Source organism: Trichosurus vulpecula, chromosome 4 (genome assembly GCF_011100635.1).
Source record: "Trichosurus vulpecula isolate mTriVul1 chromosome 4, mTriVul1.pri, whole genome shotgun sequence".
Taxonomy (NCBI): Eukaryota; Metazoa; Chordata; class Mammalia; order Diprotodontia; family Phalangeridae; genus Trichosurus; species Trichosurus vulpecula.
In genome coordinates, this window is record NC_050576.1 from 431,599,689 (window position 1) to 431,614,472 (window position 14,784).

General features: G+C 43.9%; 1 protein-coding gene across 3 annotated transcripts in view; it reads left to right on the forward strand.

Annotated features, from left to right (window-relative positions):
* Window positions 1-637: 637 nt before the first annotated feature.
* ATG4B (autophagy related 4B cysteine peptidase) overlaps window positions 638-14,784 on the forward strand; it is a 40,118-nt gene continuing 25,971 nt past the window's right edge. Inside the window, exons 1-3 of one of the 3 annotated variants that reach the window (XM_036756681.1) lie at window positions 638-719; window positions 13,138-13,239; window positions 13,513-13,584. In XM_036756681.1, coding sequence (XP_036612576.1) covers window positions 710-719; window positions 13,138-13,239; window positions 13,513-13,584 — 184 coding nt within the window. In that variant the 5' untranslated portion in view covers window positions 638-709. Of the gene's footprint in view, window positions 720-1,975; window positions 2,065-13,137; window positions 13,240-13,512; window positions 13,585-14,784 lie in introns of those variants that run through there. The other 2 variants (XM_036756682.1, XM_036756683.1) reach the window with 2 other exon arrangements.

The following is a 14,784-nucleotide window of genomic DNA, read 5'->3' on the forward strand; positions in this document are numbered from 1 at the left end:
GCATCGATTAAGCGCCTATTATGTGCGAGGAATTTCGCTAAATAATGGAAATACAAAGACAAAATGGAGAGCCGTCTATCCTTCAAGGAGCCAACTTTCCAATCCAAAACCTACCAGACTGCTAACTCCTTGAGGGCAGGAGCTGTTTTGGCTTTTCCTTGCAGCACAAGGCCAGGCCAGCATAGTAAGTCCTTTAAAATGCTGGCCGACTTGACAGCATGCATTTATTAAGCACCAGCTAATAGCTAGCTGCAGGAGATACAGAGATAAAAGGAAGGTCAGTCCCTGCTCTCAGAGAGCTTAGATTCTCCCAGGGAGATGCCAGTCGGATATGCCTTTGCCAGAGATCCGAGAGAGAAAAAGAACCGAGGTTCCCTCATTCTCCAGCCCGGTCCAGAACCCCGTTGCTCTCCCTCCACCTGCCGTGATCTGTCTACGTAAAGACCACGCCCCTCCACCCGCGCACTCTACCCTCCAGCCACAGTTCCGTACGCCAAGATGGCGGCCTCCACTTGCTGCACGCACCCTACTTCCTCTTTCCGACCCCGCCCCTTCCCTACCCCCCCCCCCCACCGCGCTTCCTGCTCACGTGCCTTCAGGCGCAAGGCCGCATCTTGATTGGCCCCGTTTCCGCGTTACGTCACGCCGCGTCGTGTCGCGGTGCCTGTGGTAGCGACGCCGCCGGTTTGTCGGTGGGTGAAGAGGGAAGATGGATGCAGGTGAGGAGGCGTCGTTCCCCCGCTTGCGGCTCCGGTACGGGGGGCGGGGGGTGGCGAGGCTGGGGCCGGGGCCGGGGCCTGGGCCTGCACGGCCGGGCGTGGGGAAAGGCCCCGAGGAGCCACGGCCCGGGCCTCCCTCCCGCCCCCTCCGGGTCTTGCCTCGGACAGGCCGGGCGTGCCGGGCGTCTGGGCCTTGAAGGCCGAGAAAGGGCCCCGCCCCGCCCCCTGCTCCGCGCGCCTCCGCGTCCGTGTCCTCGAGGTCAGGCCGCCCGGGCCTGGGCCAGAGGCCGGTCCGGAGAGAGGCCACCGCACTGGTCTGGGCCTCGCCTCCTTGCTCCGTCAGCTCCCGGGCCCCTGTGGGCCGGGGCTTGGCGGGGTCTCCGGACGGCTGCCCTGCGGCCGGCCGGCCCAAGGTTACCTTGTGCCCTAGTCGGCGGCCGTCCGGGGAGGCGGGCCCGGGAGGGGACCAGGGCGGGCGGTGGGGTCTGCCAGGCCGGGGGACGGGCGGGGGCCGGCGCGGGGTGGGGGGGCGTCCGCGGCCGTTCTGCCCTCGGAGCGCTGACCGGGCCGGGCGGGACGTCTAAGCAGCCCGGCCCCCCAACCGCATCCCGGTATCCAGTCGTCCGGCCGAGCCTGGCCCTCCGCGAGTCACGGGAACTCGGTCGGGAGCTCCCGAGGCGGACAGATCCCGTGGGTCCGTTTGTGGGGTTCAGAGCCGGGTGAAGACCCCCGGTCACAGCGCATGAAGCATCCGGCTTGGAAGGACCCTCTGATCAGTGACCCACTCGTTGTACAGATGACCAGAGGGAGGGCAGTGACTTGTTCGGGGCTGCCCAGCCCCAGAGCCTGGAGCGCCTCAGTCCCCTTCCTTTCCGAAGTCACAAAGAGCTGCCCGTTGTTCTTGGCCTTAGAGACCTTAAGTTTCTGTAAAGTTTGTCGTGAGACCCAAATATTCTAAGAACATTTAACATTTAAAGCCGGGAGGATGGTGGGGCATAATGCAAAGAGGACCTGGGTTCAGATCCTGTCTCTGCTCCAGATTCACCTGTGTGAACTTGGGCAAGTCACTTAAACTCTGGGGGCCTGGTTTTCATTGAGGAATTGGAGGAGATCTCTAGGGGTCCTTCCTGTTCTAAATGTGTGTCCACAGATGAAGAGATCCTTAAACGTTCACTGGGACTCTTTGTCTTAAGCCTAATGGCGCCAGACTCACTGGTTTTCTAGGCATTCCTAAAGGTGTTTGATCTTGTGCCCAGGAAGACCAAGCCCTTGACTCTTTGTGTTCACTCTGGTGTCTTGACCCCGCTGCTGAACTCCTTGCTGTAGTAGCTTCTGTACAAACAAGGTAAAGTAAGAGAGATCTCCCTCCTCTATTCACAGTCAAGATTCTGTCATTTTTGCGGGGGAGATACTTTGAAATTTTAAGTCTTTGTACCTAACTGGTCATTCCTCTAGTGGTGTAGCCTGCTGGCACAATGGATAGAGTGGAGTCAGGAAGACTCATCTTCCTGAGTTCAAATGTGGGCCCAGACACTTACTAGCTGTGGGACCCTGGGCAAGTCACTTGACCCTGTTTCCTCAGTTTTTCTCATCTATAAAATGAGCTGTAATATGTGAATAGAAAGATAGCCCTTCTGCACGGTAGTCAAATAAATACAAGCACCAGAAAATCAGTTGCATTTCAGCAGCATCGGCCTGCCTCCATGGGCTAAACCCCATCAGACCCTCCAGTAGCTTTGTCAAAAAAAAAAAACAAAACCAAATGGAGTCATGAAGACTTGGACACCAAAATGGTTGAATAACAGCAACCACAAAAAAACCATTCCCCACCCCTCTTCCCTTACCTCCCTTCTCTTTGGTGTCTCCTGACACAGTTGCCATGCTTCATCTATATATTCCCAGTTCCATTTTGTTTTAGTTTATCTTTGCCCTTGTTGTTCTTGTGTTTTGGCCTCCGTACAATAAATGACCTTATCTGCAAAATAGATTTCTCTTGGGTGCAATTTTACCTGTCATATGATATTATTTTGCTTTTAAGCTTAAATTAGTTTAAAATTAATGCCATTTTAACTTGGAAATGGCACTTGGAAGGTTTTTGATGGTAGGAGGCCTATTACTTAAATGAATAAAGGTGAAGAACATTGGAAAAACAGAATTCCTGGAATTAACTTATCATTTGAGCAAATTAAGTTTCAAGTTTAGGAGTTTTTATTGCTTTTTTAAAAATCACTGTCACTTCCCAATAGCCATTCCTTCCCCCAAAATTGAAGAGTTTCTTGTAGCAAAGTACAGTTTAGCAAAATAAGTCACCACATGGCCTGTTTATCCTATTTGTATTTATAATCCATTACCTCTCTGCCAGTTGTAGTGAAGCATGCTTCACTGTCTGTCCTCTGGAGTCAAGTTCATTGCATTGATCAGAGCTTTGGTGTTTTTCAGTGTTTCCTTAAACATTATTGTCATTCTGCAAATTATTTTCTTGGTGCTGTTTCTCTGAGTTCATGTAAGTCTAACGAAATTTTCCTGAATTTTTTATCTTCGTTATTCTTTATGAGTCAGTAATAATTCTGTTTATGCTATTTCAATAGCAATTTCAGCCATCCCCAATTGTCCAGCATCCACCTTGCCAAAAGTGCTATAATAAATATTTTCTCCTTTGTTTTTGACTTCCTTGGGTATACATGATTCCTTTTGTGGATGAGTTGGTCTAAGAGTCACTAAGGCCCTTTCCAGCTCTCAAATTGTGATTGTGACCAGTAGTGATATCAGTGGGGCAAAGAGAGTATACCATTTAGTGATTTCTCTGTTGGAAGTTTGAAATTATTATAATTGGGTTTAAGAACATCAGTATCAGTTGTAGTGTTTTCAGAGAAGAAAACATTGTTTATTTTGACATTCGTTGTTGTTTATAGACTTCTGTAATAGGATTTTTTATTTTTAAAAGCAGTCCCAAAATTTGGCTTCGCTGAGGACGTTGATGAGAAGGTGGTGTGATGGTGTGCTGAGAGGGCTGACCTTGAAGTCAGATCTGAGTTGAAGTTGTGTGAAGGCGCTTGTGGGCTCTGTGATGATGGGCAAGTATCTTAGCTTACAGAGGAGTTGTCCAATCAGCAGTGGTTGGATCAGTGACTCGAGGCTTTCCCCCACCCTGGCAAAATGATGGGGACAGACCCTCTGGCTTCTCTCCCCACAAAAGGACTTCATAGAAGGGATGCGATAAAGGAAGAAAATGAGTGTAAAAACATTTTCCTTCGGGTGAAAGAAGGGTGGCTGGTGAGGTGTTGAACTGCTTCCTTGGCTCAGTGCTGGGCTTAGTCTAACTTAGATATTGGACAATTAGAAAATCTATCTCTACCTACTAAGTTTGACATCTTGGGGACAAAGTTTTAGCACAGATCATTTGGACTTAGAAAGAGATCATTTATTTCTTGCAAGGTTATGTGCTAGAACTTGAAGCAAATGTGCTCGACCCTGTACATCGAGCAACATTTTCAACAGCTTCCTATTACAATCCAAGGGGAATGCTGCTTATGTAGGGCTCCTTTTGAGGCCATGGGTTTGTCGAAACAGGATAGGATTTTAGCTTTTCTTGCTAAAATTAGGTAATTGTTTAGGAAGTACTAATATAGCCTCCTCCAGGCTGCCCTTGCTCATATCCTGGTTTTCATTAGCATTTGTACATGATTACATAGTTCAATGCTACGTAGTTATTTTTGCATGTGTTACTTGTAAATCTCAAGTCAGGGTCTCAGATTCTTTTGATCACTTCCTGTTATTTCCATCCAATAAGCATGTGACCCATGGCAGCCCTGGAAATGTCATAGATATTTAATAAAATATTTGATGACTTAGTGATAGACTTCTTTATTATTATCTGGACTCCTAGAATTTTATTTTTTACATTTTGTACATAACATTGATTTAGCATGTTGACATAACATAAAGATAAATGAAATAAAAAAGACAAAATCAAACTGTATGGTAGCATGAATTAGAGAGATGTCATTGAAAACGCTCTGTATAGTTTCCCAGTTGCTTATTAAGCAGTCTGTCTTTATGTCTGGAGTACACTCAGAACTGACTCCCCAGCATTTTAATGTAAGTTATTTTGGGGTTTGTTAAAGGAAATCACTTTCACACTAAATATTTTAAACATGTTAAAAACAGTAAACTTACGAAATTTTCAGAATTTCAGGTTGAAATTTCAGTTGCACTGTGTGAGCTTTCAGAAAGTTTTTGTAGATGCTTATGGTGAAAATGCTTTTGAAGCGAAAATGTGCTGTAGTTTATAAATACTATCAGTGTACATTCTTTGTGTGGTTTTAAGATTGGGATTGTTTTCCAACAAAATCAAGCACTTTTAGAGATTAGAAAGGTCCTGACAGCTCACCTAGTACAAGCCTTAGTTTTTACAGATGAGGAATCAGAGGCCCAGAGAAATGATATGATTTGTCCAAGGTCACACAGCTAGTTCCTTGCAGAGCTTCATGAGAACCCAGGTGGTCTTCATCTCAAACCAATGTTTTCTCTGTGGCAGTCTCATTTTAAGAAAGGGGAAAAGGTGGTTCTGCAAACTTGACATTGAAACCCAGAAAAGGTTTAGACTGGATTAGTAAACAGATGGTTTGTGAGACATCAGAAATGGTGATCCCTTGGAACCAGCATTAGTTCACCAGTGTTAGTCCAAACTAATCTCATTTCCCTCTGTGAAAATTTTTTAAAGGTTAAGTTTAAGCAAACTGGTTCTTCTTGTGTTCCTTCTGCAACAGAAGGAAACTGCTTTACAAATTGTGGTCTCTGTTTTCTACTTTTATTTTTAGCTTTTTGGTTTGGTTTGATATGAGCTCAGTTACAGGATCATGACATGCTGACTAGCTAGAATATAGTTGAAAAAAGTGAAACTTGATAGTATTTCTCATGTTCTCCTTCAGTTTATTACTGGATTTTACTATAGCTTTTTCTGTATTTGTCATCCTTCAAACTATAAAATAATAGCATAAGAACTCAGGCTGTTCTTCTTTTTCTTCCTTCCTTTCCAATTTGGCCATATGTCAAAATGCAGAGATCATGAACACCATGTCATATAAAGGCCATGCAATTATAGTAGAAGACTGAATCATGAGCAAAGAGATTATCTAGTCCCATTTTCTTTAATATCCATATGTTCATTGTCTTCCCTTGGATTGTTTCTTAAATTTTCTTATTGTTCATCCAGCCTGTTTTTAAATCTAAACTCAGTGTTGTGGCTTATCTTGGATAGCACTAAGTTTCCACTATAGCTTCAAGTCTGGACTTTCCTAAGCTTTATTCAGGTTTACTTTTTTATACCTTATCTCATTCCAGGTATTTGTAATTTCCCAGATATTATTAACATGATTTTCATCCCACTACTTAACATATTTGGGAGATCATGGTATTGTTTTTCACAGAGCTTACTTTTGTAAGCTTTAAATTACAGATACTTCAAGAATTTTCTGTTTGAGTTTCTATTTTCTGTTCCAGCTCAGAGAGATAGGGCTGTTTAGTGTTGCTGTGAGGACCAAATACAGATTAGTCACAAGAATGCAAGGAGAAGCTGGTCTTTGGAAATGTCTAGACTGCTAGTGCTGCATATGGAAGGTAGGATGAAAAGTTGATTTGACTCTGAAATCTAGGGGGAGAGTATGGAGCCATTTAGGTTTCTGTGGGAAATGGCGAGATCATCCACCTGGAATTTTGCCAGCCATCATCTGACTTCTCTTTACTTTGCCATCATTGTAGATCATTGAGATGCTTTGGACTGTGGCCTTTGCCAAGAGCTTTTAAGATGGTCTGCCTGATACGAGGGGAGAAGAGGAGACAGCTAGTGCCTAACATAGTTAAACCTTCCTGTTGAGCAAGTTGGGAATAATTTGATTTAGTTGTCACATTCTGGCCTTGGCTTATGGAGTAAATGCTTTAGGGTACGAATTTGTCTTATATTCCCAGTTTCCTTAGTAACTCTGATTTTAATAATTCACCAAAATATTAGATTTGTCATTTTAACACTATGATAAGCTAGTGAGAGTTTGGCCTTGACAATTTTAATTGGCTTGTTTTAATACCTTTTCTCACATCTAGGTTGTCTTTATCTCTTTGGAGTCTTTTGTACTCATCTGTTTAAGTAGCTAAGTAGGTTTCAGTAACTCGTAAATTTCTTAGTTACAGCAGAAGACAGGGTGTGATCTATTTGAACCTATTTAATAAGGCTGACTAACCTGTACTGTATTGGCTATAAAGATGGCTTCCTCACCTATAAACCTTGATAATAAATTTAAGAAATATGTCTGCTCAGCATTTCTCTATTCCATTAATTTAAATTATTTTACATCAAAATAATCCTGATAGAAAATCACAGCTGGGACTTGGTTTAAAAATTAAACTCTTTTTGACCTGATGGTCATATACAGTTTGCTTTTCTCTTTGACGTTTTTCTCAAATGGAAAGTGATGCCATTTTCTGAATGATTTACAGTTTGCCATCATTTCATGGTAGTAAGCCTAAGGAAAATATTTGTGTTTGAACAAAGCCTGTTGTTATCTAGACTGATTGTTCTAGTATTTCCTAGGCCACCAAATAACTTCTCTAGTGAACCCCTGGTCGGTTTGTATAAAGTCTGTAGAAAATGAGGCCAATTGAGAGGCCAGTCTTATAGATGATGGGATTCCATATCCAAAGGGCAGAAATTATTAGACTACAATATTCTGTAACTAAGGTTCAGATAGGTTTTTTTTTTCCTTTCAACAACAAACTTTGAAACTCTGGGTCTGAATAAGTAGAAAATGACATACAACTTAATCACTTCCCAAACTTACAAATTGTTTTCATGGTGGCATGAAGTGACAGGTACTACCATGTTGTAAAAAAGGCAGACAAGGCTTATAATTGAAATGATTTGTTCCTGGGCCACATGGCAAGTTGGTCGAGATAAAAGAGAGCATTTAAGGTGTGATGATTCTTTGATCTTTTCCTTCCAGGATGATCTTCAGGGAATAGAGAATTTCAAAGCTGGAAGAGACCTTAGGAATCACCTGGTTCAACCCTGTCATTTCACAGATAAGGAAAAAGAGCAGGGAAGTGGCTGGTCTCAAGTCATACAGCTAGTTAGTAGCTAGGCCTGGACTGGAACTGTGGTTTTTCACACGTGTGCTATTGTTGAAGAAGAGGGGAGCGTTTATTAAGCACCGACCATGTTCCAGGCACCGTTAGATGTTTTCACAATTATTGTCCGGGGTGATTCTCACGAAAGCTCTGGCAGGGAATCACTATTATTTTCCCCATTCTGTGGTTGAGGAAATTAAAGCAGACAGACATGGAGTGACTTGTCCAAGGTCACGTAGCTAGTGTCTGAGGCTGGATTTGGACTCAGGTCTTCCTGACTCCAGGCCCACTGTGCCACCAGCTGCTTCTAGAGGCCGGAGAGTTGTTTATGAACAGGCTCCCTGTGCTGAGACACATTGAGGAGCGACTTGCATGTTCATCTAGGACATGTAATTTGTAAATAACCGTGGAAAATGATCGAGCTGTTGGTTAAAAAACGTTTGCTTAGAAAAATTTGAGGATCGAGACCTTGTTGGAATGTCGGTGAGAAAAGACTTCAGGCATTCAGATTCAGTTCAGTACACGTGTGTTAAGCATTTACGAGGCTCATGCTGCAGCGACCAGAGTGAAAACCTAGGTGTCGCTTCACTGGATCGTGAGATTAATGCGAAGCAGGGAGACGAGGACATCATGTCATTAGGTGTCATTGAAGGTTTTCTGGGCGAGGAAGCCAGTCCAGCTTGTGTGTGTCTGAGGTTTTGTAGAGAGGCATGGGGAGAGCTTAGGTGCCACTTGGAAAGAATTCGAGTCACTTTCTGAAGGTGGCCCACCCTGCTGCCTTCTTCTAAAGGGACTTCTTTTTTTTGCTGAGTGTTGCTGGGTTTGGTGTTTGTTTCTGTTTTTGGCCAGATGGGTGCTGTGTAAATCATGTCCAGAAGTGGCCAGAGCCTCCTGATAAATGGCCTCCCTTCAATCCAGGGGGAGCAGGGCCTAGTACAAGCACTTCCTGAGAGCGGTGGCTCTCACCTTCCCCTGCAGTCTGAACGTCACACAGAGGAGCGTCTTAGGCCAGGGCGGCGGGGGGGGGGGGGGATGTCTTGTTCACTTTTCATACACTTCAATACACTTCACCCTCCTAAGACAAGCCCTTGTGCCTCTGTTTGACACCAGTGAGTCAGGATTAGTGGTGAACTTGGAGAGCGTCAGGGACTCATCCCTGGTGGAAGCTCATGGAGATTTCTCTCCAAATGAGAAGCATGGAGTCCTGGGGCTCCGTTGATGTTAATGTGGGTCATTGGCGCTGATGCTTCTCCTCCTGGTACTCACGAGTTGAGATGGGTCTTCCTTACAGGATGTGGAAGAGGGGTGGAGGCTTCCTCCTTTTCTGTGGAGCCCCAGCAGACTCGAGGCTGAGAGCCTGGCGGGTGGACTCTTTGCTTAGATGACATCGAATGTGGAAAGGTAGAGTGTGTGCCTTAAAGGATGGAAAGGGGGTAGGGGCACAGCCCTGCTGGACTCTGCATGACAAGTTTAGGGCAGCTTAGAGAGGAGAAGGCATCAGGCCATCTTCGGAGCGCCCTGGTTCTGGCGTTGTGTGGCAGGAATAGAGAGTGGAAAAGTGATTTCAAATGGTAGACTCACTTTCCTACTCTCCAAGGGCATTGGGCGCCCCTGCCTCGGCACTCTTCTCTTTTAGGGACTCTACGTTGTGGGTTTCCTGTTCTATATATTGCTGCTCCTTGAGATGTATTGTAGTGGAAGGAATGCCAGCTTTCTAGTTTCCTGTCCTGCTCTGGACCCAGACGAGTCCCTCCACCTGCCTCTTGGTGCTTTTGGTACCTCCTGGGCTGCATTGGGAGTTTCCTTATCCAGGCTTCTCCAGAACTTAGCACAGTGTCTGGTACCTAGGAAGTGCTTAATACCTGTTGATTAACTGACCGCATCAGTGGATTCATAAGTTTGGTACTGTTGCCGTAGCTATTATCATGTATTTTTACTTAGCTCATGGTAAGATTTGTCTTTGTAAAAAGTGGGTGAAGTTTCCACCCAGGATTATTACATCATTTCCTATAATGTAAGTTTTTTATGGTCCTTTCTGACTCTAAATCTATGATCCTTTGGATTTCAAGCTAGGATGAGGATTTAGATTGTTTTCCTTCAAGGCTTGTCTATTTCTTAAACAATTTCTGTATCAATAGTAAGAGTTGATTAAGCTTTTTAAGCCTGGAGTTCTTGAGTAGATATCTTCAGGTAAATGGAAGGAATTGACCACATCACAGTTTTTTCATTTAGTTTTTTCTGTGTTTATGTTAGTGAATCCCAGAGGGTAACATTGAGTGTGGGGAGGTTGCAGAGAGATAGTGCCTTTTAAATTGAAAAGTCAGTTGAGCATAGCAGCATAAAATGTACCTGAGATAAGACATTCTACTTTTTTAAATAATATTTTTCCCCCAATTACATGTCAAGATAGTTTTTAACATTCATTTTTTACAAGATTTTGAGTTCCAAATTTTTCTCCCTCTGTCCCTACCCTTCCCTCTTCCTAAAATGGTAGGCAATTTGGTATAGGTTATGTATGTGCTATCATGTAAAGCATTTCCATACTAGTCACAGTTGTGAAAGAAGAAACATCAAAAGAGGAAAAAACACAAAAAAGAATAAAGTGAAGAAAATACACTTTGACCTGCATTCAGAGTCCTTCAGTTCTTTATCTGGATGTGGATAGCATTTTCCTTTGTGAGTCCTTTGTATTTGTCTTAGATCATTGTGTTGCTGAGAAGAGCTGAGTCATTCATAGTCGATCATCACACAATGTTGCTGATACTGTATACAGTGTTTTCCTGGTTCTGCTCATTTCACTTTGCATCAGTTTGTACAAGTCTTGCCAGGCTTTTCTGAAATCTGCCTGTTCATCATTTCTTATTGCACGATAGTATAACGTTACATTCACATGCCACAGTTTGTTCAGCCAATTGATGGATGTTCACTCAATTTCCAGTATTTTGCTCCCATGAAAATGTGAGGGATGATTTTCAGTGAAGTTTCCTCGTTGCTAACAAACCACACCCTGCTAGACCAGTTTAATGTTGTTCCTCCAAGCAGTAACTGAAAACAACAGGGGTCCTCTCCTGATTGGGTGTCCCCAAATTGAGTAAAATGATATGGAGGACTGAAATACCACTCTCTGATAGGTTAAGGCTCTTTTGCCTAATTGAGATTGAAGCCCTGCTTTATGATAGATTAGAGTTCTCAAACTATGAATAATTGTGCTAATAAAGGATTGTACACTGCAACTTTCCAATAGGACAAAACCCTTTTGGGATTGAAATGCTTCTCACCTGATTAGCTAACACTAGAGGGAAGGTTGTGAGCTCATTCTGCTAACCAATTGTAGAGTGAGACAGGGGTCTAGGGGCTGGTTAGGAAAAGGATAAAAGAAGCCTGCGAGCTTCTGCAGTTTGCACTCTCTGCTATGGCTGCTTGAGCCACTTTCTCATGAGAAAGGATAAAGACCTTTTCTGATCTCTGACTCAGACTCTGAGCTCCAGAATTTGCTGTTAGCACACAAAAAAGGCTGCTATCAATATTTTTGCACATATAGGTTCTTTTCCCTTTTTTGTGATCTCTTTGGGATACAGACCTAGCAGTGATATTACTGGATCAAAGGGTATGCACATTTTTATGGCCCTTTGGGCATAGTTCCCCATTGCTTTCCACCAACAGTGCATTAGTGTCCCAATTTTCCTCTCCAACATTTATCATTTCCCTTTTTTGTCGTATTAGCCAATCTGATAGGTTTGATGTGGTTACCTCAAAGCTGTTTTAATTTGCATTTCTCTTATTGTTGCTGCTTGCTGCTTGTTTGCTCTCCCTGACATCAGGGAGGTGATGCCATGACATGCAAATGAATTGGATTTAAGTGAGTGGGAGCTGTGCAAAGTTACCAGCCTCACTTTCTCCTCTGGAGTCATCTGGGTCCAGTGGCCAGATACAGATAGGACAACTGGAGATGGCCCTGATGATGCAGTGGAGAACCTTGGCCTTTAAGGTCTTTAACAGGTTTGACTAAGGCAAAGCCTATTCAGGATTAAGGCTTAATAAGAAATAAGGCAAAGGGTTTCTGGCCAAAACAGAAACAATTGTTATTTACATTCATTCTGAGCCAGTCTGGGCCCAAACAATGACCAAGTAGGGCTTGGCCTGGGATCTATTATTGCCCAATCAGTGAGAGCTAGAGTGATTTGAGGTTAACGCTGGTCTTTAAGAGAAAACAGGGAGAAAGTTTCAATGATTGAAAATTTACATTCCCTTTCTTTTAAATTTGAGCTCTGCTCCAGGGGTGGAAGGGGCACTGTCTCAGGCTTCTTGCATCTGAGAATGCAGGCCCTAGCTGTTTGTTTACCAGGTGCTGCACTGACGTTGCCTTGAGGCCCATGGGGGACCCTTGTGTGTCTGGTGCTGTGATGAGGGGGGTGGGAAGTGGCTGGCACTGCTGGAGGTCTGGACGCTTAGCTGGGGTCCTAGTGCTGGTGTCTGTGTGCTGAGGCCAGTGGGGTGTTTCTGAGTTTCCCCAGAGCTATACTGAAGCATGTGGAGGTCTGGCTGCTGGAGGCTGCCGGTTTGCCTTGGGCTGCTTGGAAGCATGTGGCAATGGTGGGGCATGGACGACACACACACACACACACTCTCACACACACACTCACACACACTCTCTCTCTCTCTCTCTCTCTCTGGTGCTTGTGGGGCTGGCATCTTCTCTTTGCCTGGGGTATGCTGAAGCACCTGCTGGTGCCTCTTGAAGCTGTCTGCCCATTCCTCTGCCTATCCTGAGGCACATGAGGTGGGGGTCCTGGTGTTGGTGTTTGCCTGCTCCACCACGCTGGGGCTTAGTATCTCCAGCTGGTTTGCTGAGGTGGGTCTTGCTGGGATGCTTCCTATTCTGGACTTCATTCCCCCTTTACCAGAGTAAGATAGACCTTTCTTGCTGATCTTCCAAGGATCTGTTTTAAGGTACTCTTTTATGGTTGTTTGGAGGTGCATATGGGAGACTTACAGTAGTTTACCCCTTACTCTGCCAGATTGGCTCTGGGGAGTTCCAAGACATTCTACTTTTTAAGCTAGAACAAGGGAAGACTGTTTCCACTGAGCTGGCATAGTGCTTGCAGAGTGATAGTGAGAGGGTTTGTGGTTGACCAGATGGACGTTTCTTCCAGTTTTTCTTAAGTATACCTTTGTGGCGCTATATATCATGTCATGGAAGTATTATAAGCTAAGCATATTGTTTACTTTGTGTACTTCAAAACAAAGATTTTTAAAATATATATATATACCATATAGTTGATGTCTTTTATTTCAACAGCAACCCTTACCTACGATACTCTCAGGTTTGCTGAATTTGAAGATTTCCCTGAGACTACAGAGCCTGTCTGGATATTGGGTAGAAAATACACCATCTTCACAGGTAATATCTAGAGGCTTTGTCTGTGAAAATGTTGTGTTTTGTAGAATTGTTTCCAGCTAATCCCTTTTTGAATAGCATATCATTTAAAAAGTAAAATTTTTTCACAAGCTGGATATGTTAATTATGGAAACTTTGTGTATAACGTAGTTGTAATTCAGTGGTACATTCAAGATAATTTGAGTCTAGAATAAACCATGTTACTTATAAAGCTTTGTGATGGACTTTGTTTTGTGGTTATTTGTTTTTTATTAAGAAGTTATAAAATTCTTCCAGAAAAAGAAGAGATCCTTTCTGATGTGACTTCTCGGCTTTGGTTCACCTATAGGAAAAATTTTCCAGCCATTGGTAAGCAAATCAATTAAATATGCATACGATAACATTGTTCATGCAACCTCTATCCCATGACACGTGATAGCCAGGTGAACCTTGCCAAGCCAAGTCTCAGGGACCCAGATCACTTGCTAAGTGCAAATGGCTGTTGCTTCTGGGAGTTTCCTCATTGTAGGTTCCCTATTCCAATGAAATCTCCAGTGCGGTCCAATAAAAAAGAAAGAAAAGATGCATATTCCTGGGTTAGTCTTATTATTTTATTTCTTTCTTCAAGAATACATTTTAAAATACACGTAAAATATAAAAATGTAATAGTTTAAAAAGTATTAATTTTATGTTTTTGAGAACAAGCACTTGTGTGTGTCATCATGAAAAAACATGATTATTTTCTCCTTCTAGTGTACAAAGTACAGCTCCAAGTCCTGGTTGGGATGTTAAGTCAGACAGATAGCCAGGCTAGGAATGTATTTCATGGCTCCTCCAAAACTGTGGAGTTTCCCATCTCAGAGACGTAGCTTTTCTTGGATGTTAAATTATAGAACTTAAATCTTCTAGAATTGATCTCCAAATTTCCTAATTGGAAGGTGCCTGAAAGGTAATCTAGGCTAACTCTCTCCGTTTGAACAGATGAAGACCAGAGACTGGTCATGCCCAAGGCCACACAGGGAGGGGTCATGCAGCTTCTTTCTAAAATCATAGAGACTATTAATGGTCACATTAGATTCTTTCCTTAAGTCCTCTATTCTGATAAAGCTGAAAGACTAAGAAAGTGGGTGGAAAAGCATTGGACCTGAGCAGGAACAGTTTGTATCTCACTGCTGCTCTGACCTGTAGGGAGGGGCATTCAGGGTGGTAGTATAAACACAGCAGTGAACCTTTGTGGCCTTCTTACAGCTTCTTCCCCCCCACCCCCAGTCTCTGTAATCCAGTGACACTAGCCCCCTTGCTGTCCCCACATAAGACACTGATTCTGAGCATTTTCATGGGCTGTCCTTCATACCTGTTCATCCTTGTCTTCACCTCCCACCTTCCCTGGCTTCCTTCAGGTCTCAGCTCAAGTCTCTCCTTCTGCCAGAGTCCTTCACGGTTCTCCTCAGTGCTGGGGCCTTCCCTCTGTGGATCAGCTTCCCACTAGAATGGGAGCTCCCATAGAGCAAGTTTGGCACATGCCTTCCTGCATATCCCAGAGCTGAGCCCTGGGCCTGCGTGCGACAG